The following is a 27,969-nucleotide window of genomic DNA, read 5'->3' as shown; positions in this document are numbered from 1 at the left end:
TTCTCCGTTGTTTCCAACTGTTTACCAGCCACTAAGAAATTCGAGCAGCTTCCGCTACGGAGGTTGGTCGCTTCTTGTGACCTCGAGAGGTGGAGGGGTCAGCTGCGTTATCATCAATTATGAATCGAGGAAGAGAACTCGTTACTTCTCCCTGCCTTCTTCTGACACATTCGGGTGTTTTCCTCGCAGTCAGAGAGACACGGGGAAGTAGGAGGAGGGATGTTCTCGCATGTGGAAGACGGGGCCGAACAAAGGGGGAAAAAGAAGGCACGAATGATTCCCCTAATTACACGTTTGCGGTCAACACTTGTGTACACAAGAAACAGAAAAACGGTCTTTACACAGCTGCAAAGGGATGGGTGGAATTTAATTGAACCTACTAGCCATTGGGAGCTGCGCAGTGTTGCCAGGTGTCTGCAATTTATCAGCAGCACGCAAGTATATCTTATTCCTTTAACACACCCGCACAGAAAGAGAGAGAGAGAGATGAAACAAGGAGAGAGAGAGAGAGAGAGAGAGATGAAACAAAGCAAAGAGAGAGATGAAACAAAGCAAAGAGAGAGATGAAACAAAGCAGAGAGAGAGAGAGAGAGATGAAACAAAGCAGAGAGAGAGAAGAAACAAAGCAGAGAGAGAGAGATAGATGAAACAATGCAGAGAGAGAGAGATAGATGAAACAGAGCAGAGAGAGATGAAACAAAGCAGAGAGTGAGAGAGAGAGAGATGAAACAAAGCAGAGAGTGAGAGAGAGAGATGAAACAAAGCAGAGAGAGAGAGATGAAACAGAGCAGAGAGAGATGAAACAAAGCAGAGAGAGAGAGATGAAACACAGCAGAGAGAGATATGAAACAAAGCAGAGAGAGATATGAAACAAAGCAGAGAGAGAGAGAGAGAGAGAGAGAGCGAGATGAAACACAGCAGAGAGAGATATGAAACAAAGCAGAGAGAGAGAGAGAGAGATGAAACAAAGCAGAGAGAGATGAAACAAAGCAGAGAGAGAGTTAGGAGAGAGCCGAGAGAGAGGGAGAGGGTGAGAAAAGAGAAAGAAAGAGAAAAACTATGCGGGCATGTAGCATTGGAAAAGTCAGGCACTATGGCGACCGTGCCTGATACAGGGTGATTCAAAAGTCTCTTGACATTTTAATCAAAAAGCATTTTATTGACAAAATTGACAGTACTGCTGAAAAGTACTATAGAATATAAGACAAACTCAGCACATTTCAATGTGGTGGCCCTGTAAGTCTAGGCATACCACCAACCTCTCTTGCAGAGACCGGAACATATGCTACAAAATAGCTGGCGTGATCTCCCCTGTTGCCCCAGCTATTCGCTGTGTCAGTTTCTCTGTGGTGTTGATCTTTATTTACTTAATGAAACCCCAGACAAAAAGTCTAGGGGAATCAGCTACGGAGAGCGAGTCGCCTAAGGTCTTGGTAAGCCACGGCCGATCCACCTATTGGGGAAGGTGTTAAAGAGGTAGCCCTCAACGATTCTGGCGAAATGGGGTGGTGCACCATCTTGCTGGAAAACAACAGTGTCTTTTAACCCATCCTGAAAACTATTCATTAGCGATATAAGAAAAATGTCAAGCTACTTTTGAATCACCCTGTATTTTTCTACCCCTGCTTATGGCACAAGGAAAGGGCGTGCTGAGATGGGTTTTGATGGTTCACATCCCTCTAAATATTCCCCAAATAGTAATATTAAAAATAGTGCATGTAAAGCTATATTTCTTTGTACACTTCTAACATAAATCACAAAAAATTTCATTGTATTACCCACAGATGGCGCAGAAATGTTATGTGAATAATTGACCGGGCTCTGCTGTAATGAAGTTTTCTTAAAATTTAAATTCACTCAAATAATTTTCACGTAAAAGCGGGAAGTATACTAGCTCTCATGCAAAATATGTAAAAGCTAATTCAATTTTGTACTGCAAATTACGGAGAAAATGTCATGACATATTACAAGATTTTGTAAATCAATAGTGTATGAGGGATCCCCACATTTTGGTAATGAGATAATGATATATCGCCATGAGCCAATAATATGCGTACGTTTCCAGGTCTGTGCCAATAATGAGCTTATCTTTCAAATTCTGAGCCAATAATAAGCGTACCTTTCAACTCTTGAGCCAATAATAAGCGTATCTTTGCATTTATGAGTCAACAATAAGCGTACCTTTACACTATTGAGCCAGAAATAAGCGTATCTTTACACAAATGACACAATTACAACCGTTACTATTTGGTACACACAGGAGATGTACTACGTAGGAATTTCAGAGGAAAATGTGAAAGGCCAAAACAATAATTTCAGAAGAAAGAGTGGGTTGCATTCGAGATTTCTATTATGATGATATTATTAATAATCATCATAATAGGGTCTACACAAAAAAATTAACTCCTTCCAAATTCCTCCCGATTTTTTCCATCAAACGCCCCTTGTAGAAAGGATGGTAATCGGATGGACAGAGACCTTTTTTAACCATACTTTACATAAAAGCAATATATTTCTGAGCATAAAGTTACGCTGAAAAATATATTGCTTCTATGACTCTTCATAACACCATGCACACAAGAATTGTAGTACAGGAACTGTTGTAGAATTTCTCGAACATTTCCAGCCAGTAGCTGAAAGCATGATTTTCCGTTTATTTTCATTATGACCCCGGCAAGGCTTTAATTAGATTGAGCTCGTGTTTAGCTTTTCCATCAGCGCAACAGTAATTGCAAACGGACACAGAAACGCATGAGATACTTTCACTGAAATTATGGAACTACTTGCAGCAGCGTTTACTTTGCAAATGAGATATGCTACACGGGCACTAATAAAAAAAACTGGCAGATCGATTCTGCGTTGATTACAGAGCCTTGAACAAACTGACCAATTCCATCAGACTTGTATGTTATGAATCTACCAGTATCACACACTTTGTCTTCATATCTGAGTTTCTCAAGATTTAATATATATACGTCTTTCAGTATAAGAAATGTTACCTGTGCAGCTCTACTGGTTTGTGAGTAATCGAAGGCCATCGATTGATTTCTAATATCGACTTCAACTGACAGGCTAACTGAGCTTGAAATAATTTTAGCGCATAAACATATTTTCGATGCTTTTAGCATCAAAATATCCGTGCTCAAATAATAATTTAAGACCAATGAGCCAATATTAAGCGTACTTTTACAATAATGAGCCAATAATAAACGCACCTTTACACAAATAAGAAAATAAAAAGCGCACCCTTTCACTAATGTGAAAATAATAAGCGCACCTTTACACTAAATAGTCAATTTTACACTAATCAGTCAATCATAAGAGCATCTTTACACTTATGAGGCAAAAATAAGCGTACCTTTACACAAATGAACCAATAATAAGTGAACGTTTAAACTAATGAGCCAACAATAAGCGTACCTTTACACAAATGAACCAATAATAAGTGAACGTTTGAACTAATGAGCCAACAATAAGCGTACCTTTACACAAATGAACCAATAATAAGTGAACGTTTAAACTAATGAGCCAACAATAAGCGTACCTTTATACAAATGAACCAATAATAAGTGAACATTTGAACTAATGAGCCAACAATAAGCGTACCTTTACACTTATGAGCCAATAATAAGTGTACTTTTAATGGTAATATATTTTTTAGTTTACTTCTTCGTCTGAGGAAGACCCTGATACAGGGTTGAAACGTTACATGTAAAGTGTTTTTAAATCTTTATATAAACTGCCTTTCTCAGCATATTAGTGTTTCTCGATCTTTTAATAGTAATAAGTCGATAACAATAGTGCCTTTACACGAATGAACCAATTACAAGCGCATTTGTACGTACGCTGATGAGTTAATAATAAGAATACTAGTACGTACAGTGATGTACAGAGGTACATCTTTAAACCGATGATAAAATAATAAGCAGTCATTCAAACTGTCTACATAATTCACATTAATTTATACCTATGAATGAACGATAAAGCATATCTTTGTGGAAAATGTTACACACAAAACGTTTCCCTTCTGCCATAGATGTAAACATTTCACGGTATAGTTGTAATAAAATACCTTAAAATGCTTGAGGATGTTTAGTTTTCAAATTTGTTGACTGGGATGTTTTCCGCAACCTTTGCATTCATGATTCTTGGATTATTGCTGATATTCATGGAATTTTAGGTCATGGGTTCGAGTCACGGACAAGATACGGATATTTCTTTTCCTTCTTTTTTCTCTCGTCGTTTCACTAGTCCTCCTAATAGTCGACATATAGAAACGGCCTGAAATACAAAACAATGCTAAAATAAATTGGGATTAGCTTTAGGAACAAGTGTAAGACTCGGTGCGGCAATAAAATTTCCCCAGGTTTCCAAATGACAAAGCAGCCAGGCAATTAGCACGCATAATACACTTTCAGGGTTCAATGTTGCTCGACTCTCGTGCTCTCTCCGGGGTCAGTGACGTAATTCGAAGGTTTGTTAAGGAGAGTGGTTAAAGTTCTCGCAGGAACTCCATTTAGCTGAGTGACTTCGCACGTAGGTGACTGCGCAGTTTCCACAGACACATTAAAAAGAAGAAGAAGAGGAAGAAGACCGAATTGCTTTTCTTTAAGACGCGTGGAAAATAGCTGGAGAAATGGCAAAAAGATCGTAAAATAGCATGGATCCACGAGATGGAAATACATTGGGAGGAGAGAAGAAAATGGCTTCAGTGCGCGGCTTCTGGGGTCCACGGTTCGTCGACTTCTCTTCCGATTGTCTTCGGGAAATTACAGCCTCGGGGAATGCATTGTCGAGATGGCAATTTGTTGGATTAATGTCCTCGCTTCTGAATTTCAATTATGTCGCGTTGCTGTCGCTGCTGACTTACTCGCCGTTTATCACGGACGTTACTGGCTGCTCACGGCGCACTTCTTGCTCCATTCGCTGTTCTATCAATTACCTCTAACAAGACAACCATTTTCCCCGCTGTAACGATGGGCAAAAGAACCCAGAGTTTGAGGTAACGTACTGCCAGAGCAAATTAGGTAGATAGCGCAACTGCCATGTTTACAACAACAATGAGGCCATGGGAATCGCGAGGGGGGTGAGTAGTAGAGCGGGTAAGTAGCCCCTTCCCCATGTGGTCGTTGAAACAAGGGTTGTTAAAGGTCCAGGAGTCCATAAATTCTAATGGGTACCGTAACAGGACCGAAACCCCTTTTCTGGCACAATTAAATTCGGTCCAATTTGCGTAGTTTCATTTCAATACGGAACTTGGACCGTATTTAAAGGTTCCTTGACCCTATTTAAATAGATCCGGGAAAAAAAATATTCCTGGACCAAATTTAAATACTTCACAGAAAAAAAGGTTCCTTGCCGTCTAGAACCATTAACAACCCTCGTTCGAACATTGAACCTCTTGGCTCGTAGCGATATGTGATGATCACTCCGCCAATCGCCATTGAGACCAACATGTGATCAACAACAAGAGATTCAGGCCTCCCCAATGGCGCAGTGGTAGCGTCGTCGGCGCCTTGTAATAAAGGGGTCCCGGGTTCGATACCCGGTGGAGGCATATAGCGGTTCGGATTCCACTTTAAACTGTTGGTGCAGTCCCGATTAGCCTTCCTGTGCATAGAGTAGACTTTAAAAAGAAATACAGCTCGCCGCTCACGAGAAGATCTCCAAATGAGGGGCGAGGGCGTGCAGAGGTCTATTTGCAGATTTTAGGGGTAGAAGGAAGTCTTCCGCTGCGGTCATTGTCGTTGTGGAAGTGCTTCCGCGTGGGTGTTTAATTGTGATTTGTTTGGGATTTTTCGTGGTTTTCGTGGTGTTGTAATAGTTATGGTAGTTGTACATTATTTAGCCGTGTTGTGTCGGAAACGTTCGAATAAAAGAAATGATCAACAGTGTCGATATGAAACAATCATCCCGAGAATTTTCATGCCAAACCTAGACCGACAAAGTAATGTTTACCATTGTTGGCATTTGTAGCTTTGCACATTGTAAGTGCAAATAAACGTTCTTCGATGATCATACCTTTACCGCTAATGTGGATACCCCCTGACCATGTGCGGACAGTGATTTGAGCGTAGATGTGAATCAAGCGTTAAAGCTTACAGCGAGACCACAGTGTTTGTTTCTGGCCCAGTGTGCACTCGCCTGCCGCTACGTCACTTGACTTCCGTCAGGGATCTTCTCCTGGGCGGTGGGCTGTACATCCACTCCAAATGTTTTACAAATCGTAAATTTCTAAATTCCCTCCTACACCCTCCTAAATACAAATTTACATTACATTCGTAAATTCATGAACACACACACGCCATGTGTGTTAAGAAGATATTAGACCGAAACGGCATGAGACATATGCCGCTTGTGAAGGAGTCAATCAGCAGCAACGTTTCACACAGTAGCGACATAACAGGCTGCACAAAACTGCGTTAGATTGGTGAAATCCTCACGCGAGCAGGTGACGCATTTCGCTTCGGTGTGTATTCTCCCTTAGAGTGTAGTCCATTTCTTAGATGAATATACTGTACGATAAAGTAAGGCTTTACCATCACGTTACTTTCAAATTACTTAGTGTTACTTTTTACATTTTACAATTGTTCATGCATTGAAAACAAAATCAATTGAGACAAGCCTTATTTCTCTGTCTGGTAATTTATACAGTGCATTACAACGAACAAAGGCACAGTGCCAGCGGAGCGAGCAAGAAAATTTTTGGATCCATTTTTTTTGCAGGTTGAAATTAATATTGATTTAATAGGGCGCAAATAATTTCACGGGACACCAATGCATTCTCTCTTGTACAACTTTTGTGCCTCCCCAATGGTGTAGTGGTAACATCGTCGCCTTGTGATCAAGGGGTCCCGAGTTCGATACCCAGAGAAGGCACATGGCACAGTGGTTCGGATCCCACTTTAAACTGTAGGTCCAGTCCCGATTAGCCTTTCTGTGCATAATGTGGCCTTAAAAACCACAAATCAATCAATCAATTTTACAACTTATTTCTATTTAGATCGTTTGGCGCCCAGGGCTGACTACCGTCGCCCCATATCTATAGTTCTGAACACGATAAGACTAAGACAAGCAGGGATTGCGAGCAAGAACATTTTACTAAAAGTATTTTTATTTGCAAAAACTTTGAAGTTGTGGGCGGTAATTGCCCCCTGCAGGCACACTTGACCGTCAATGTTTGCCCCTCTAGAACTCATTTCCGTCAATGGTTGGTGGGGGGGGGGGGTAATGCTCCCCTGTGGTTGCGCCACTGATCATCACTCCTCATCTTCGCAATTAGCCAGAAGTGGCAGAAAAGCGACGTAAAATAACTTAATTCAACCAACCAATCATAAACGTCCCTAAATTTATATGAGAGGTCTGCAGACAATAGATTCATATTCCATAATTGGTCGTTCAAAACAAAGCAATCTATTTGATATTCATAATATCACCCGAGTGTACACAAGCTTGCGGTTGCATTTGCGCGGTAGTTATTGATTTAATTCGCGGAACTAATTGTGCCAATGAAAAATTAGTTACAGTTAGGTGGGCACAGTCGAATCGAAACGTGTTAGCAGAGGGAAAAAGAATAGAATTCATGATTTCATTTTAGTCGTACGTAGCTACGTAAATGCAATGGAAATTGTCTGAAATGTGAAGCGCTGTTTTTCATGCATGCGTTCCGGCTATAATTCACGAGCCTGTATCACACGCTAAAAACCTGTCTTTTAGAGGCACTGCGCTGTGCCATTCCTACGGAGATTTCCATATGAAACGACCAGTTGCGGGAAGTTTCACGCCTGGAGAATTCCAAATGTAGCTATTGTGCGCACGTGCACATTACAATCACGTTTTTTGTGCCCGTGTGGCTCTATACTTAAACGAACATAACTGAAAGTATTATCTTTTATGGCTTGACTGTTACATAATTATTTATACCTTTGATGGTTAGGATTTGGATTCTTGTACAGAGGCAGGAAATATATAAACTATAAAACAAGGTTAAAATATATTACACTGTTTTAATTTCTGGATGTCCTTCCTAGAGTTCTTTGTTTACGTTCTACGTCACTGACTGTAGCGCCACAGTTGGGCATGATTGATTTATTTATTTATTACATCTTCTTTAACCCTTTCATGGGCCATTTTTTTCTAAAAGTAGGACGAAATTGGTTTTCTTCCCACTGGACCAATTCACGTCACAGATACTCAGGAAAGTTTTCATTTCTATTTGCAACATTATGTGATATTGTGTGTCCAATATGAAAAATAAGATTAAATTTCAAATAAAATTACATTTCCTGCAAAATATTCAAAATAAAAAACATCGTAAATGGAGAATAACAATGTGGTAACCATGACAATGATACCCTTTGAATGGTTTATTGGCATTGGTTTTGTATGTGCTGTTTTTTTTTTTAGAATGGGAACGCACTTCACTTTTTTAGTTTTGTTAAATTTGCTTGAATGTACACTTTTATCTGACAACATTTAATTATTAGAATATACTCTGAGTTTTCACAGAAGGAAACAAGCAGTGACTTTTACTTTCCATGGAACTGTCTGAAACATGGTTCCGTGCATAGTGGAACATCACATTCACTACATATGTTCTTCTTTCAACACCCCCGTAGCTAAATCTACTGCATCTTCTGTAGGTAGTTTGTTTTGTAGGCACTAAAATTTGGTGAAAAGTGCTAAAAGCCACAACCCACAGATTACTCACGGCTTTCAAGATTGCGAGAACCTGTCCAACAACTCCACTCGAATGTGTTACTGAATAGAAGTTTCAATTACATTGCACATAATAAAATACCACAAATTTGGACTCCCTATGTATTGAAGGTTATTAGTGACATTTTCCGTTTGCTTACAACAACAAAAATACGATTTTAGTTGTTGCAGAACAAAGTAAAGTGAACAAAGTTTGTGATTGTTGCTTCGCAAGGAAGAATGGAAAAAAGTATAAAAATACGATACAATATTTGCTCAACAGATGGCAACAGAGCTACGAAGGGCATTAATCAAATTAATCAAATGTTAAGATCTATATATACTACATTTGTCTAATTTAAAAATCAAAACATGTGGGTAGTGGAAATAATGCTTCCCAGTGGACCAAACACCATCCAATTGATGAAAGTATTTTTGGGATTATGCTTCCCATTGCCCACGAAAGGCAAGCGAAGTTAAGGCTTTGAGTTTGAGCTTTCATTTTAAGTCCACTTTATGCACAGTAAGGCTAATCGGGACTAGACCTATAGTTTAAAGTGGGATTCGAACCACCTGTGGCTCCACCGGGTATCGAAACCGGGATCCCTTCATTACAAAGCGACAACGTTACCACCTCGCCATCGGGGATGCCCGAAGCTAAGGCTTTATAACCTTTTCTTCCACTTAATAATAAATAATAATAATAAATACTGTAAACAAAGAAAGAATAATACAAAATTACAAAAGAAAAAATTAATTATATACAAGAATAAAAGTCTAATCTATATGCACGGGCATACAACAAAACACACACACTCACTCTCACCTATTCATGACGGTAATTTGGAATATTAAGTTCAATAAGGGGCTTCAGTGTTTTTCTACACTTGACTGTATTCAATTTGTGAAAACGGTGAAAGGTTTTGAATGAAAATTTGAGTTATGAAGTTTAGTTTTAGCGCGCGATCTGGTGTCAAGGCTGTGACATACAGAAAGCACTGAAAATCTGCGAGAGATATGCCGGATCTTACGAACTGATTGCCCTATACAGAAGGGTGAGTGATTGATTTGATTTATTTTATTTGCTTTTCAGCCACTTTGGCTAATCGCGAAGCTGAGGTTAAGTGATGACATGATTCAAAAGATGGACACTTACAAAGTACTCTAATGCCCAGGCCAGGATTCGAACCCGCGAACACTGGCGTGGTGCTAAACACTGCGTAACGGAGGTCGGACACAGTTAAACAGTATATGAAGTTACTGTAGTCGTTTTATGAGCCGAGGACGAGACCACATCCTTAGTTGTTTGTATCGCCTACCTATGATGACGTCACATGCCACTGCGCGGGCCTTCACAAAAGGGTATTACTTATAACTTGACAAGTTTAAAAACAAGTCGCTACAAATAGCTGTTGCGCATCTCGCACCACATTTCCCCACTCCATTCTCCGCAACGACGTTGGTTCGCAGTGTTACAACCTGGAGGGAGCGGAATGGTCTGAGGATTTTCAACGAAATTTGTATTCGCTTTTTCCTGGGCTGTTTTCTACCTGTCGGAGTACACAAATTCAGCTTACCTTTCCCCAACGACTCTTTTACTTCTTTTAAAACTTGGCCTCCCCGATGGCGCAGTGGTAACGTCGTCGCCTTGTAATCAAGGGGTTCGATTCCTGGTGGAGGCACATAGTGGTTCGGATCCCACTATAACTGTAGGTCCAGTCCCGATTAGCCTTACTGTGCATAAAGTGGACTTAAAACAAGAAATCAATCCAATCTAATTCTTTTAAAACTTGAGAAACCATCCATTTAGATACTACTCCCGTGGCGGCGCTTGTGAACTCGACAACATTACACTTAAGTTTATGTAACTCCTTCTGATTTCGCAAATATGTTGCAACATTGTAAACAATTTATCTGGCCTGACCTCTAAGGGGCTTTCCAGAGCAGATTGTGGATTTCGTTGGACCCGGCATGATTTGATTTTTGCATTTCAAAAATATGCAGCTACGAGTAAAGAGCACGGACAATTCCTAAAACATGCGTTTTTTTTTGTTATTTCTCTCTATCGATCTTCCTCTTTCATCTCATTCGCTCTCCTTCTATCTTTCTGTCTGTCTTCTATATTTCTCCTCCTATCTCTCTCTTCTTCTATATTACTCTCTCTCTCTCTCTCTCTCTCTCTCTCTCTCTCTCTTTCTCGATTCTCTATTTCATTCTATCTCTTGCCTCTCTGTTTTTACTAATATTACCAAACAAAAATTCCATTTCTCTTCCCTACCGCTCCTTTCGCCGACCTCCCAGTTGTAGTGGTTATCCAAGCGCGCTACGGCTCAAGGGATCCAGGGTTTGAATCCCGGCCTGGATATGGGTGTTCCATGTGAGTGTCTCTTCCTCAATTTCATAATATCATCACTCATCTCCATCCTCGCGATTAGCCAATAGTTTCTTATGATGACCCTTAAACATGATTCCTACATATTTAACTCGGTTTTGACCCCTTGGAAATTTTCTGGTGGTGCCCATGACTTACAACTGATCGTCACTCATCCTCATCGTCGCGATTAGCCAAAAGTGGAAGGAAGGCGACGTTAAATGACAAAAGTACAAATACAAATACGACCCGAGTCTGTGCCAAGCTTCCTACAGCCTCGTCTCGGTGTAGTAGCTAACAGAGGGTCGAATGCGGTAATTCCTTTGCTGGGGACCGGCTCTGAAAGTACAGAATTTACATGTAAGCTCATGGAGAAGTTTTCAAGTCGTTTTCGGGGGAATATGTAAATTAAGGTGTTTGCGAAAAGCTCGCCAACGGAAAAAAGGAAAGTTGGGAGTAGTCTAAATGCTGCAAACGGTGAGTTGCAGTGAGCTCGTCTTCTCTCTCTCTCTCCCATCTCTCCCTTCCTTTCTCTCTTACCTCCTCTTTCCCTCCTCTCTCTGTTTCTCACCCCTTTCTTCCCAATCTCATCCTTCCTCTCTGATCGATCTATCTCACCGCCAGGCCCGTAGCTAGAATTGATCTCCAGGGGGGGGGGTCACAGGTTATCAGGGGGGCTTTGTAAACAAATTCCATTTTTCAAAGTTTAACAGTGTTAAATGAAGGTAAATTATGTGCGTGTGTGTGGGGGGAAATAAGGTTACATAAAATTTAGAAATATACAAAAACTTCGCTTGAAGTGTTAATTGACTGCTATTGAAATCATCCCTTACTACACAATCCATACTACCTTTGATGATACAGATATTTATAATCATACAAAAAATGTACAATATTCAATCATAGTGCGTACAGTACATTCCACCCCTGCCCGAAGCAATGAAACACCCCTTCGTTCCCAAAACTTGGGATCTGTTGACCTTTGACGCAGATGCGGAGGGAATTTGCATGATGACGTCAAAGTTACAGATTTCTGTCTAAAAGTGAGGTCGCAACAGTGGCAGCAGTACAGATAAATAATATAATAGCTGCTGTTCATGTTATGTGAATTTATTCTTCACCAAAGTTGTGAGCAAAATAATATGTGCTGTCTACATTTTCACTCTTCACTGCAAAAAAAATGTACAAAATAGTTTTACCTAATATCAAGGGGGCTGACGACAGTTCCAGGGGGGCTCAGCCCCCCTGGCCCCTGCTTGGCTACGGGCCTTATTTATCTGGCCCCTCTCACTCTCTTACCGGTTCTGTCATCTTTCTCTCCTCTCTCTTCTCTCTCCATCCCTCTCTGTTTCTCTCTCAACTCTCCATCGGCTCTTTACTTTCCTTTCTTTCTGATCTTATCTCTCCCTCTGCCTGTATATCTCCCTTCCTTTGTTCCTTTGTGTCTCATTTTCCTCTCTCTCATCTGTTGCCGCCTCTCACCTTATCACTTTCCCTCCAATCTCTGTCACTCTATGTGTGTGTTTCCCTATCTCTTTCTATCTCCCTGTCTCTCTCTCTCCTCTTCTACATCTCTCTCTCTCTCTCTCTCTCTCTCTCTCTCTCTGAAGTACATTGGATTCAATAATATAGCTTTATCATATCTTTAGTGCAATTTTCCCGATAGAAGCCGCGGCGGAGGACTGGCCGGTGGGAACACCACACAGCCTGGTGTCCCGGGTTCGAATCCTGTGTAAGGAGTAGATGCGGGTGTGTGTTTATCGTGGTGAAGATAAACAAAACAAGTAGAAAGCAAAAGAAGATAAGGAAAAAATGAAGAAGTCTGTCAGGCATCTGACACGCGGGTTTAATTCCTGTGGTGGATAAATTCAAGTAAGATTTTTTTCTATGGCGATCACAGTGCTTCCCTTGAGGACGCGTCACCTCGAATATTACCGCGATCGAGAACAATTTTGTAGATGAAAAATTGACTTGTAACTTAACTTACACTTCCATGATTGATTAACTTAGCTTGCTTAAAGCCGCTTTTCTGCCTCATTTGGCTAATTGCAACGATGGGGATGAATAGTGAAGTCTACCAACAGAGGCACAACCACGAATTTTGATCTGGGGGACAAGTACTAGAATAACCGTACAAATAATAATAATAATATAACTACAATAATAATTACGTAATTTTTATTATTATTATTAGTAGTAGTAGTATCAAAAACATTATTATTCTCGTAAATTACGCTAAAAAAGGGGGTAGAGGCGGGAAGATTGAACGGGAGCGGTTGTAAGGCCTCACGCGACTGAAATGTGCAGATGCAAATTTTTGCACAATTAAAGGAACTTTGCTTCGTCCGGTGAACTACAAACGTTCAGCCTAGTGTTAAGATGAAACAGTAATCATAAAATGCACATGGATAGGACACAACACGGACCCCCACAGAGGATTATAGTGGTTGTGAGATCAGACGCCAGCGCCTCGTTGGTCTGCAGCAATACAGTCCACATGGAAGATAGTTCGACATTTGAGTCACTTACACTGCCAGAATGAACAGAAATACGTCACCTAGTGTGTGTAAGCTGATACTATCAATAGGCCTATCTGTTTGCATTTTAACAAACTTCTAAAACATATACATTTTCTGCAAAACTGTATACTTCTTCACCTTGCAAACTTTATCGTGAAAAATGGAGCGGTAATGAACAGAAACAAAAAAAGCAATTGTCATAATCTCAAATTAGATTTTGCTTTGAGGATGAATGATAAATAAATAAAAAGACACACAAGAAATATCAATGTCCTACCCGTGAATCGAACACGGAACTTTGGCTTCTTAGTTCTTAGCACATGACGCTAATTCATACACCACAGATCCTCGGCCCAATGCATGGTGCGAAATCAATGAAGACTGGTGGGGGGAGGAAGATCTTAATCTAGCCCCCGTATATATATATATACAGGGTGACTGGTAATTAGATGTATTCCCTGAAAGGGGTTAAAGTAGAGACAATTTGCAATAAATTTGACCATATGATACCCCGTCCGAAAATTAGTAGTTTTCGAGATAATCGAATTTCTATTGTTTTTTTTAAAAAAAAGTGACAATTTTCCACATAAAAAGATGAATTGAGAAAAAACTGCTCATTGTATGGAACTTATTTTAGCGTTTTCTGATAGCTACCAAATAAGTGGTTCGTTGAAAAAGAAAGTTTTGCCCAAATAACAATCATATGTAAGTAACGGGTGGGTCTAAACTTACAAGTGGTCATAAAAAAATCCAATCTTAGTTTACTTGGCAACGTATTAATAACAAAAATGGTATGACACGAAGCGTACAAATAACTTAAATTACTTCCTTGTGTCATCTGCTATCCAACAAGGTACAAATGTTGCTAACATTCACATTTGTGTACAAGAAATAATATGTCATTCATCTTCATGTGAATGGAATCAATTAACAATACAATTAAAGAACATTACACGTCTTGCTCAAAGTGGACACCTCCGTTACGAATACAGGCACGCAGGTTTTTACGGACATTTGGTCTCTTAACTCGTGATGTGATGGTGTCCTTGATGTGTTGACCAGCTGTTAAGATCCTCTCCCTGAGCTCTTCTTGCGAGTTTACCGATGTCTTGTCATGTGGCTCCAAATGTAAAAGTCGCAAGGCATTCTGCATTCACAACCATACTATTTTGAGTGTTTTCGATATTGTTCGTAGTAGAGTACATAACAGAAGTGATCGAAACTAAATGCTTATATTTTGTTGTAACAAACCCCCGGGAAATTTTTGATGGGGGGATTATTGAGGTATAGATTGTTGGTGGGGGAAATCCCCCGTTTCCCCCGCCAGGATTTCGCACCCTGGCCCAATCTATGTTTCCTCACATACAATAACGTCATTAACCCCCCCCCCCCCTCCCCAGCTCTTCTGGTTACGGCACGTGATTCTGGAACAGAGGAAGCACCGAAAACAACAAAGAGGTTACATCTTAGTCACTTTGTAGGCTGCTCAGCTTGCAGCACATGACAGAATACGTAATCAAACGAAATAGAGTTCCGCATAGGAATGTTACGCCCACTCTATATGCAGTGTCTGCATCGAACTATCTCCCATTGCGATAAACCCTCTGCCGCATCATATCGGAAACTGCCTCTTGCGATATGGCCTGGTGCCACGGTGCTTAACTACAGGAGCAGAGAGCTCTTTGCCTATCGCTGCAATGAGTGTGTCGTCCCACATTCGCATTTAGCCCCTCTCCTTTCTAATGCATAGTCATCCTCACTCACTTCCTTAACATGTGTTCATTATAATTTCCATAATTTCCTCTACTAAACTATTTATCTCCGTTAGAGCCGCAGTGAAACACACTATTGTTGAATTCCGTGGTGTAATGGTTAGCGTACCGTGCTACGGCGTCAAGGGACTCGAGATCGAATCCTTGGAGAGACATGGATTTTTGTGCTGATCATGACTAGGGGGCGCATATATATGCACTAAAAAACGGCAAAATATGCACGCAAATATGCATTAAAAATATGCACTATAAATTTTTAAAAATGTCCCTCCCACTTCCTCAAAAGCTTACCACTGCCCACATAATTCCAAGATTTGAGCGTAGTTGCTAAACATGGATACCGAAAAAAATATTGCATTTCTGTAATTTGTATTGTTACTGATAAACAATGTTTACAAAGCCAAAAATTATGACTACATGCTGAGACTTATTTTAGGTTCTTGTCCCAAATAACAGAATCATCATTCACTAGTTAGTAACAGCTAAACAACAGTAAAAAGATCTTCCATTACAAGCAAAATTTGTGAAAAAAGTTTCGAAGATACCACAAGAACTGGTCTTACACAGTCAAAAAACCTTGATTCATGACCAAGAAAGTCAACAGAGAAGTAAGACAAAAGTGTCGCCTTGTAATGAAGGGGCTCCGAGTTTGATGCCCGGTGGAGGCGTATGGTGGTTCGGATATCACTTCAGACTATAGATCTGTTAAATTTTAACGGTACCATATTGTAACTTCCAACGGGTACATTGCCAGCATTATCACATTATATGGATTTCGCTTTTCTGCCACTTCTGTCTAATTGAGACGACAATGATTAAGGATATGATAAAATTGATGAAGGGGCACTCACAAAGAACATGCACGCCCCCCAGTTTTGGGAATCGAACCCGGGGACTTCATTGAGGAGATCGAAGATGGTAACGACTCATAGAAACTGTTAGGTGAAATTCTTTACAACCTCTAGAAGAGTAGAAAGGTGCAGAAATTAAGGGTAATTGTATCGTGCAACATCACAGGAGAAGAGTATTTAGCTAGTGAAACGTAACTCGTAAAATGAAATAGGATGAGGTGGTGAAGGTGTAGCTGGGCCTATTTCAGCATGCAACACTATTGTCCCGCGTTCGATACCCGATGAAGTCACACAGTGATTCGGATCCCGCTATAAACTGTAGGCCCAGTCCCGATTAGCCTATCTGTGCATAAAAATGGACTTCGAACGAAAACTCAAAACTCATGCAGGACTATGTTTTTCGATTTTACAGTAATTATTATTATTATTAGACAATTGTATTACAAAACCTTGCCGACTGTGAATACCAAAAAGATGTTGAAAATATTTAATAAAATACAAATGCATTAAATGGAATTTTGAAAATAAATTTTGGAAAACAAATGAGAAAAGAAAATCATAAGATAATTTCAAAACAGGTTCTTCTATATGGTAGCGAATGTTGGACCCTTCGTCAACATGATGAAACTAAAATAAATTGTTCACACATAAGATTTTTGTCGTCTTTACGTGGAGTAACTTTACGAGACAAAGTTAAAAGTGAAGAAATCCGAAATCAATGGAAGGTTGAAGCAAGGGCGGAAGAGATTCAAAAATATCAGTCAAGGTGGAATCCAACATGATGAGGAAGCCATTTGCCTCGAAAATTATTAAATTTCTGGCCGAAATGAAAAAGAAATGTAGGAAGACCATATTCCCGATGAAATTATCAATTTTTTTGTAGTCACAGAAAGGGATTTGGTTACAAAGACCTACACGAGGAACAACAACAACTTGCGCGATTGTTTAAACGGGGAAAAAATAACAATTCTCGCACAGTTAGAAAAATCATGGACGACAACCGCTATATCAATTGGATACGTTATAGTATTCGATGCATTATAACTGTGTAAAAAGTTGACATTTACAAGACTTGGTAGGAGTAAGATTGGAAACCACCGGTGCAGGCACGTATCTAGAAATATGTTTCGGTGGGGGGGGGGAGGTCTGAACCAAGTGTCTCAGGAATAATAATAATAATAGTAATAATAATAATGTTTAAATTATAATAATTACATTAAATCAAATTAATACTAATTGCAATACATAAATTAATATTATATTATTATTACGCGAATAGGTAAAAAGACTGTATAAGAAGATATATAACAGTGCATATTCTTTGCATAGCTTACCTGTAGTTAAGATCATAATAATTTACATAAAAAGAAGTGCTCTGACAATAAAATTAATGTCAAATAGATGAATAATTGAATATTTTATCGAATAACAAAAATGATGTTACATGTAGTTGCATATTATTTTGAGTAGTAGTGTACATTAATCTTCTTTGTAATGTCATTCAAAACCGTGTGATCCCAATATAATCCTTGCCTTCTAAAAAGTTCAGAGGAAATTAATAACCATCGATTATGCAACAAATACTAATGTTTTCATTATTTAATTTTCGTAATTAATAAGGCTCTTGGGTGGGGAAGGGGGGGTCAGGACCCCTTAAATACGTCCTTCCTGTCCTTCAAAGAAGTATCAACCCAATATAATCCTTGTCTTACAATAAGTTCAGAGGAAATTATACAACAAAAGCTAAAGTAGGCTAATATATTTTTTCATTATTTAATTTTAGAACTTGATAATTCTTTCGGGGGGACGGTCCGGACACCACTGGACCCCCTAAATCCGTCTTTCACAGTGGTGTGTAGTAGCGCCACCGCCTGCGTGGCGGAACGGTTAGAGTAATGCGTCGCGAAGGGTATTAAGGATGTTTCCTCACATACGTACCACTTATCTATCGCGATTCATCTTCATCGTTACGATTAATAATAAGCCGAGCTCCGTGCAGAGTGGTTAGCACACCGCGCTACGACGCCATGGTCCCGGGATCGAATCCCGTCCTGGTCATGGGTGTCCTTTGTGAGTGTCCCTTCATCAATTTCATCGCATCATCACTCATCCTCATTGTCGCGATTAGACGCAAGTGGCAGAAAAGCAAAGCAAAATAAAATCAATTTAATCAATCAATCAACGAATAACCTTGGGAGACAGGAAGGCAACGAAATAGCAAAGCTGAAATGTGGAGCCCAATTCGTAAAAATTAAGGACGAGCACTGGACTGCTTCTACGAAACACAATCTTAATTTTCCAAAAGTGTTTTTCCTCTTAGACTTGTTTTGGTTTCAAAACAAGAGGAGATGATTACAATTTGCTTTTACAGAATAGGCTTGTGTTTTAGTTCTTGTAATTGTATTAATAGCGAAAGTGCTCAGGAGCGTATATGCCACGCTAGCTAGGCTACCTGTGAAGCCTGAAGCCTAGGAAGTAAAGTACTGAAATAGAATCTATTATAAACTGTGAATAAATCTCATTTCAATGAGAAGATAATGGCGATTTTGAAGTTGGCAACCTGAATTCTTAGGAGTTGGCAACATGAATTCTTAGGAGTTGGCAACCTGAATTCTTAGGAGTTGGCAACATGAATTCTTAGGAGTTGGCAACCTGAATTCTTAAGGAGTTGGCAACCTGAATTCTTAGGAGTTGGCAACCTGAATTCTTAGGAGTTGGCAACCTGAATTCTTAGGAGTTGGAAACATGAAATCTTAGGAGTTTGCAACCTGACTACCGTTGGGATGGCAACGTTGCTTCCTTGAAGTAGTCAAGAATTAGTCTAGTCTTCTCCCTTCCTCCATAGGACCAGGTGTCATAGTGAGCAAGTCCAAGTCTTAGACTCAGCACACGCCACTGCCAGTGCTATATCAGAAAATTCAATTTAACATTAGCAAAATTCACTTATCCCATTGAGCAAATGGGAGAACATTTTCAGAGATGTTCTAAGGAAAGGTTGGAAAAGAAATAGTGACGTCATTAAGAATGGGAAAAGTCTGCTTCTGGTTAATGCGCTCAAGTAAAACGCCGCATTCAAATGATTTACGCACACACTTAACAACCCACCAGGAAATGTTGCATAAAAAAGCTAAATTAAACGTTTTATCTTCTGAAAGCGACGTTATGCCTTTTCACAGTGCCGCAGGAACAGGGATACATTGCCTACACTCCAAACTTTTTTGGAGAGGGGTACAGTATCCTTCTGAAGCCTTTCACTCTATTTGATTTTTGTTATTTAGGGTCGCTTTTCTGCCACTCTTGGCTAATCGCGACGAAGAGTTTTGATATGATGGAATTCGTGAAGGGACACTCACAAAGAACGCTCATGTCCACGCCGGGATTCGAACCCCAGATCTCTGGCGACGTTTCGCGCAGTGGTAACCACTCTGCCACGGAGGTGGGTTCCTCGTACCTCCTTAAATAGTTTGATAGCCGCAAGATTCTGCTGTTCAAAGGTTCTCGTTGTTAGTAGTTAAACGCTAAAAGTCCTGTACTAAAGTGACCAATTTTTTTTTTTTTTTAAAAAAAAAACGGGATATTTTTCATAATTTTCTGAAGGAGAAACGGGACGGCTAAATGTACATATTTTAATACAAAAACTGTTTCGTCATAAATACTTATGTTTGAACTAATTAAATAACTAAATAAATACAGTATAAATAACAATTTCGTGATATGCCACCTGCACTGAATTCCATTCAACGGAATCATATGCGATTGCAATTTCGAATTGTTGGTGGCATTTATCTAAAGGAATAAAGTCCATGAATGTTTGAAGATAGCAATCTACACTACACATTAGCTAAGTGTGGGTGTTATACCCTCGGTTTCTTCTTATACCAGCGTTCAGAGCGACGAAAGTCGGCACATCAATCGCTTATTATGCTGCTTCCCATATAATTGTATAGTCCACACATATACTTCGTTAACGTCGAAGAACTAAAGAAAGCCGCCGCCACAAGCGTGGGTGGGGATAAATAGCGGGCGAGTTGTTTTCGTCCAATTACACTCAACCTTCAACCAATGTGCGCAGCTGTCGTTCTGCTCGTCTACTCCACGTGAAGTCTCAGTCACATGACTGCGGATACGATGTTGCTGTACTTTGCAACTTCAATATGGAGATCGTGGGAAGGTGCTTGTGCGCGAAGGGACAAGGTGGCGTAGAGTAGACGTGGAGAGTAGATGTGTGGCAAGACTGTGCGTTGAATGTGATTGTTGAAGCTGGTGGGCGCGTCCGTGGACTTCAAAGCGCGTCGACTATAGCGGTGCAGACCTATAATATTAACCGTGCTGTAGTCAGATGTGAATGATTGAGGGCCACTATGCTATAGTAATAGTAGAAAAAGTGTATTGTGGAAGTAATTCTATGCCGAAAAGTCATTGTTGCAGCCCCGTTTATGTTTTAAAAAATCGCGAGCACGTCAGGAATCGAACACATGTCGTTCGGACGGCCATAAGACGTGGTACCGTTTGTATTGATTGATTGATTTGTTGTTTTAAGTCCACTTTAAGGCTAATAGGGACTGGACCTACAGTTTAAAGTGGAATCCGAACCATTATGTGCCTCCATTGGGTATCACACCCGGAACCCTTCGATTACAAGGCGACGACGCATACCATTTGGACACGGCGCTTGCCTAAAATGTGGGATTCTACAGAAGTAATCTATTTTTGAAATGCATCTGTTTTGTTTGTACTTTCAACTGACTTCAGGATGAGTCGTCCTTGTGCTTTCTCTGAATCCCGCTAAAGATAGGTATGAGAGATGCCCGAAAACCTCAATCTTCAAAGTAAAGTATCTTCGGCACGGAAAAGAATTTTCTCTCTTGCGCTGAACGATTTTATTGTTTTTTTTGTTTTATTTGCCTCGGTGATAATCCTGTCATCTACAACTGAAGAGGTCCCGGGTTTGATTCCCCGTAGAGGCATATAGTGCTTCGGATCCCACTTTAAACTCAAGGTCCATTCCCGATTACGCTACCTGAGCATAAAGATTTAAGGCAATAATAAAATCTAGCCGAAGCACACATCCAGGGTTTTCCGCCAGGGATGGTGTAAAGAGTGTGAAAGCGAAAATTCAGAGCCAAAATGACCATAAATCGGGCATTTGTGAAAAGTTGTAGGGGATGTTGAGAAATCTTTGGGCGATATTAGGGGTGTGTGAATAAACCCCGTGGAAGCGCCATCAGCTCCCTTTGACACTAGGTAAAACTATTTTGTGTAATTTGATTGCAAGAGTGGAAATTTAGACAGTTCACAACTTTAAGGATAAATGCACAAAACATGAACAGCTGCTATTCGTTCATCTTGTTTATGAGCTGATGTCTAAGTAGCTGCAAGTATTTAGAAGATTATCTAGACTTTGTAAGTTGTTTCATAGGGGAGCTTTTTTATCTGTACCTTCACTCTCCCTGTTGCGACCTCCCGTTTAGACAGAAATCTGTGACTTTGATGTCATCATGCAATTTCCCTTCGCATCCGCATCAAATAGATTACAAATTTTGGAAAGGAAGGGTCATTTCAATTACGGCCAGGGTTGGAATGTACTGTACGCACTGTGATTGAATATTGTGCATTTTGTTCTGTATCAACTAAAGTAGTATGGAGTGTGTAAGGGACAATTTCAGTATCAGTCAATTAACACTTCAAGAGTTGTTTTAAAAGATATGGAAAAATGTAGCATTTCTATGATATTTATAAATCTTAATATATAAAAATGGATGTAAGTGTGTATGTATGTTTGTTCCAGCATAACTCTCGAACGCCTGGAGCGATTTCAACCAAACTTGGAACACGTAGCACTTGCAATCTGGAAATAAATACTGTGGGGGTAAGACACCCCTATGGGTGGGGGTGGGAGGGGGTGACATGTAAAAATAATCGAAAACGACCTATATTAGTTTGGAATCCACATTTTCGGGGTCGCTAAGATGAATAGTGACTCTCTCAATGCCGTTCAACTCCAAGACACCCCCTGGCATCCCTAGGGGTGGACGTCGGAAGAGGGTGACAAGTAAAAATAATCGAAGACGACCTATATTAGTGTCGAATCCATAATTTTCGGGGTCGCTAAGCTAATTGGTGACATTCATGATCACATTTAAAATGAGTTATATTTTACAATATAGTTAGAATTCATTTTTTTCCTGTATAATACAAGATTGGGAGAAATAAATACCCGGGCAACCCCGGGCAATCAGCTAGTTTTATATAACTAAAGGCCCCGCGACACACACACACACACACATAATTTACCATCATTTAATACTGTTAAATATTTTAAAAATGGGCTTGGTTTATAAAGCCCCCCCCCTGATAAACCGTGAGCCCTCCCTGAAGATCGATTCTAGCTACGGGCCTGTGTAAATGCTTGAAACGGTGGGGGTGGGATTAGTTACGAGTCTAGAAGGGATGACTGGATCCCCACTCTGGTCCTGGTCAGCTACGGGCCAATACAAAATTCTGCAAGGTTTTCAGCTAATGGACGCTCTCCCCGATAGCGCAGTGATAGATAGCATTGTCGCCTTATAAGTTTCGTGTTCGATATCCGATTGTCAAATAGTGATTCGGATTCCACTTTAAACTGTAGGTCCAGCCCCTATGTGCGTACAAAGTGGACTTCAAGCAAACTTTCATTTGTATTTTTGTTATTTATAAGGCTGTGTCGATACCACTGCCGATGTATCGATATCGGCCGATACCAGTTGTATCGGTTGGAATTTGTTCGACCGATATTTTATCCGCATTTTGATCTTTCACAGACCCCGCAAAGATGACGCGTGACACTTTCACGGAGACTAATTGTCCTGGAAATTATGGAAAATTTATTTTCTTTAAAAAATTTGCACGGATTTTGTATAAAAAAAACTAGAATTTGTGATTACATGTGTTTAAATATTCTGATGTGATTCTTGAATAATTAAAGAGAAATTCTGGTAAATTGATGAACGCAATTGGAGTACAATACTTACACTCAAAATATTTATCAATATTTTCAATAACTTTTAATTATTATAATTTTCAAGTATCGGTGAGAATCGATAAGGGTATCGGTATCGGCTGAAAGTGGTATCGCCTCAGCTCTAGTTATTTAGCGTCACTTTTCTGCCACGTTTGGCTAATCGCAAAGATGAGGATGCGTGATGACATCATGGAAATGATGAAGGGACACTCACAAAGAACAATCATTCCCAGGGTGGGATTCGATCCCGGGATCCCTGGCGTCGTAGCGCGCTGTGCTAACCACTCCGCCACAGAGGTCGGCGAGAGGGAGAGATGAGAAGGATAATTATGTAGTCTGTTGGCAATTAAAAAAGGTATGACTTAAGATGACCGGACCACCTCTCCGATTTTCTTCATATTTGGCATACTTACTAATTGAGGCCTGCTAATGACGAATCTGAAGTTAAAATTTGTCGGAATCGTCTAGAAATTGCAAAATAATTGCGAACCATTGACGCTAGCCCCACGAACCATTGACGTGTGGTTAGGTTAGGCAAACATAGTTAAAATTTCGTATCGTGGTAGTATCAGGAATATATTTGCTTGTGAAACAAAAAAAATCGCGAAAATCGACGGTTTCCATTCCGAAAACTAACGCCTTGTTTTCGCTTATCTTGCAATTTCTAGACGTTTCCGACAACTTTTAACTTCAGATTCGTTATTTGGAGGCCTCAATTAGTGAGTAAGCCAAATATGAAGAAAATCTGAGAGGGGTCCGGTCATCTCAAGTCGTTCCTTAATAAATAATACGTCATTGGATTGATTGATTGACTGGTTGGTTTGGTGTTTTAATCGGGACTGGATCTACAGATTAAAGTGGGATCCGAACCACAATGTGCCTCCACCGGTAGCGAACCAGGGACCCCTTGATTACAAGGCGACGACGACGTCATTGGATTAACTAGTACTATCAAAAATGGGGCTTTTGGTAGACAAGGAAAGGACCCATCGAACGAGACGAAACTGATTTAGTGGCAAACTTACTGGAAAATTAGATTAAGTTTCGAAATAACACGATCTGCGAAGTCTTTCACAAGGACATTCACAAGGTACACCGGACCGGGATTCGAACCCGGGGATCTCTGGCGTCGTAGCGCGCTGTGCTAACCACTCAGGCACAGAGGTCGGTGTTTAATTGATAACAGTGCCACGAAAAGAGCGAGGCCACTACAAGACATCCCGTATCGAAATCGTTTTGCAAACAACAAAGGCCCCCCCCCCCCCAGCTGTCACCGGCAGAACACGTGTTCACCCACAAGGCACGGCACCGCAAGGCCGGCCGCCACTCTCGAGAGAGAGGGTCGGTCACCTCTTTCTTACCTTCAGCAGAAGATGCAACGGCGGGCTGATGCTGGGCTTCTTCTCTTCGTGACACAAGCAGGAATTGAGCCACGGCATCTTTCCCTTCCTCTCACTAGAACAACACACGTGCAATCGCCATCACTTCCGGGAACCAAAAAAAAAAGCAACACAACAACTAAACCACGGCAGCACTATTCGACACACCTCGCCGACACCCGACCGTTCGGTTCTACTGCACCGCGAACACTGGTGCGATGCGAGGAGCCAAGCGCGAGCCGACTGCTCCGAAAGGCAGTGTTGGCAACTGGCGAGCGCGGAAACGGTACAATGGGACCGGGCGGGGGAAGCTTACCCACATCCCCTCTCTTGGAGTTGGATTCCTGTTTTTTTGGAGGTTTTGACCAAGTACCCCCCACAGCCCTTCGCGTTCCAGGTATACAATGAACCCCATTCATTATCGGCATTCGTTTTTCGAGTTGCCTCGCATTTTTCCCTTCGTTATGGGCGGGCTTACCTGTGCAGAAAGGGAGGAACGTGTCGAGGGGAGTACATTTCTGATGGCTGGCATATTTTCAGTGTGAAATCGGGACTCATTTTCAAACCTCCCTTCAAATATAACCAAGGACGTATTTAGAGGGATCCAGAGGGTCTGGACCAGGGGCGCCGACTTGTCAAAATTATTGGGGGGGGGCTCTGATCACTGAAATAAATTAATGAATGACTCACTCTCTCCCTTTTTTAAGTTTTGGCCTCAGTGTTCGGAATCTCGTAAAAGCCATGAAATCCTCAAAAAGATTAAAATTTTCATTTACAGTTCGAATGCAAAATGTCAATTGTTCACGGATGAATATGTCACAAGTTTCGTCAACCATAATAGCAAAATATTTCCGACTTTTAATATCTGCTACCACGGAGCGCAAAACAGATCTCCCTAATATATCAATGATCTCGTTCTGAATGTCATGTGAGAGCCAGTTGTAGCCCGAACGTCCCATCCACTACCCTAGTTCATGCACATCGTCTTTTGAAACTCATTTTTGTAAAAAATTTTAACAATACTCATAATTACATACTTAGCATATAGTAATAAGTCATGTGTTATGCTTTCTCTGATCATAGCTTTCCCTCAAAGTTGATGGTTTAGTGGTCTGAGCCCCCCAAGTTGATGGTAAATGTGAATTTAAAGTTAAGTTCATGTGGCACAATTCAGAGTAAACTTTACAAGAGAAGCAAAATAATACATTAGATCCTCTAAAGCTCTGCCCCACATCGTTAGAGCCCCCCCAAGCCCCATGGAGTCGGCGGCTATGGTCCAGACCCCCCCCGAAAGACTTACCTAGCATTAAAATTATTTTATAAAAATATAATTGTTTTCACATTTGTAGTATAATCGATGCTGCCACGGATATAAGTGAGATCATAGAACTTTGTGATGGACAATACGAAAGAAGATTTAGGCACATTAGTATTGATATTAATAGACATAAAATATAAACAGGAACTGTACTTTCCTCAACTCGATCTAACATCCTTTTTTCGTTATTCTATAAATATTCATTTCATTATCTATTTGACATTAATTCCCTTGCCAGATCAGTTGGCAATCTTAGCTACACGTAAGCTATATAATGTATACGTGCTCTTTTATATCTATTCTTATACTGTCTTTTTACCTGTACATTTAGGACTAATAATACAATAATAATTAATTTACATATTTTAATTAATAATGTTTTATTTGTAATATTAATATTATTATTTAGTTTAATATAATTATAATTGTTTTGATGTAAACATTTATATTATTATTATTATTATTATTTCTAAGACACTTAGTTCGGAAGTCATAACATAGGCTCGCCAACTTGACTTAGGTTTGCAAGTTTGAAAGGGGTTCATAGGAGTAGATTAAAATGGTCCAATCGCTATTCAACTTCCTCTGTTCCCTGACGTATTTAGAGCGGGGTCCTGGGTCCATGGAGTCGGGACCCCCACCAGAAAGACTAACCTACTCCAAAATTAAATAAGCAAAATACTTGTTTACTGTTGTATAATATGAAGTCGATTCATTTCCGCAGAACTTACATAAATATTCTAATAAGATTAAGGTGGGTGCTATTGATGCTGCGGGAATAGCCCGGGAAAAGATATCTATCACCTCAAAGACCTTGATGACAGACATTATTAGCAAAATACTTGCGGAATATGAAGATCTGAAGACTAAGCTAGAGGTTACCCTCGCAGTTAACGATGAAATTAAGAAAGATAAGCAGTATCTTCAAGAGATACTGAGATCAAGAGAAACATTAAATACACAAAATGAAAACAACGAGAATCCAACTTATGCTGGAAAATTAAAGATGAATATTATACCAGAAGTACCTAAACCCTCAAAAGTTGTTAAACCAACTTTATTCATCAAAGCGAAAGAAAAAACACCGAAAGACATTCTAAGGGTAATTACGTCGAACATCAAGCCTGCAGAAGATAAGATACGCATCACCAACATGCGTCCAACCAAAGAACTTTTAATAGTTGAACTGGAATCTGACCAGGAACTCAAGCGTATGAAAGATAACCCTAAACTTCTTGAATGCGGACTACAGATGGAACCCACAAGGAAGAAAAATCCTATGGTAATTCTGTACGATATATCCAAGTCGTACAAGGATGAGGAACTAATGGATGAGCTGTATCATATGAACTTTAGCGAAATTATGACTGATGAGGAAATGTACAACAACCTGAGGTTTAGGTTTCGGACTGGTAGGCGGAATCAGGCCTCATCTCATGTAGTTTTAGAAGCATCACCAAACATGAGAAACCTAATCCTAAGTAAAGGTAGACTGTTCTTAAACTTTTCAGTGGCTATTGTTAGAGATTTTATTTCGGTGCCAAGATGCTTTAAATGTAAAGATCTAGGTCACATTAGTAAGTTTTGCAACAAAGAGACAGTGTGTGGGAAATGTGGAGAATCCCATGCAGAGGAAAACTGTCCGTCAGCAAACATATGGGTTTGTATACCCTGTAAAATACGAGAAAGAAACTGCGCTAAAGAAGAATGTCCAACCTACAGAGAGATAAGAGATAGAATCATTTCTAAAATTAATTATGGATAACCCTTCTCTAGATGTACATAGCAAAACTCTTGATGAAATTAAAGTGATTCAAATCAATGCGCAGGGTTCTAAGATAGCAACCCAAGAAGTGATAAATCATATTATTACTCATAATATAGACATTGCTCTCATCCAGGAGCCTTACCACCTGAAAGGAAAACCAGTTGGCATTCCGAGTCGAATGCAAGTCTACTCAATATCTGATAAACCAATGACATTTACTATAATCGCCAATAGTGACTTACAAATATTCTGGTTACACAATTACTCAACATCTCACTGTATAGTAACGAAAAT

At 40.1% G+C, this 27,969-nt stretch overlaps 1 protein-coding gene across 6 annotated transcripts in view; it reads right to left on the bottom strand.

The window, feature by feature from the left end:
• The window catches only part of by (focal adhesion protein tensin), an 826,913-nt gene extending 802,122 nt beyond the window's left edge, over positions 1-24,791 (bottom strand). For all 6 annotated transcript variants that reach the window (XM_083142275.1, XM_083142279.1, XM_083142284.1 and 3 more), the window contains exon 1: positions 24,572-24,791. In XM_083142275.1, coding sequence (XP_082998401.1) covers positions 24,572-24,649 — 78 coding nt within the window. In that variant the 5' untranslated portion in view covers positions 24,650-24,791. The remainder of the gene's footprint in view (positions 1-24,571) is intronic.
• Positions 24,792-27,969: the final 3,178 nt, after the last annotated feature.

This window comes from Lepisma saccharinum, chromosome 20 (assembly GCF_977018435.1).
Source record: "Lepisma saccharinum chromosome 20, izLepSacc3.1, whole genome shotgun sequence".
In the NCBI taxonomy this organism is placed as follows: domain Eukaryota; kingdom Metazoa; phylum Arthropoda; class Insecta; order Zygentoma; family Lepismatidae; genus Lepisma; species Lepisma saccharinum.
The sequence above is the reverse complement of the archived record's forward strand: the minus strand, read 5'-3'. Positions and strand labels throughout refer to the sequence as shown.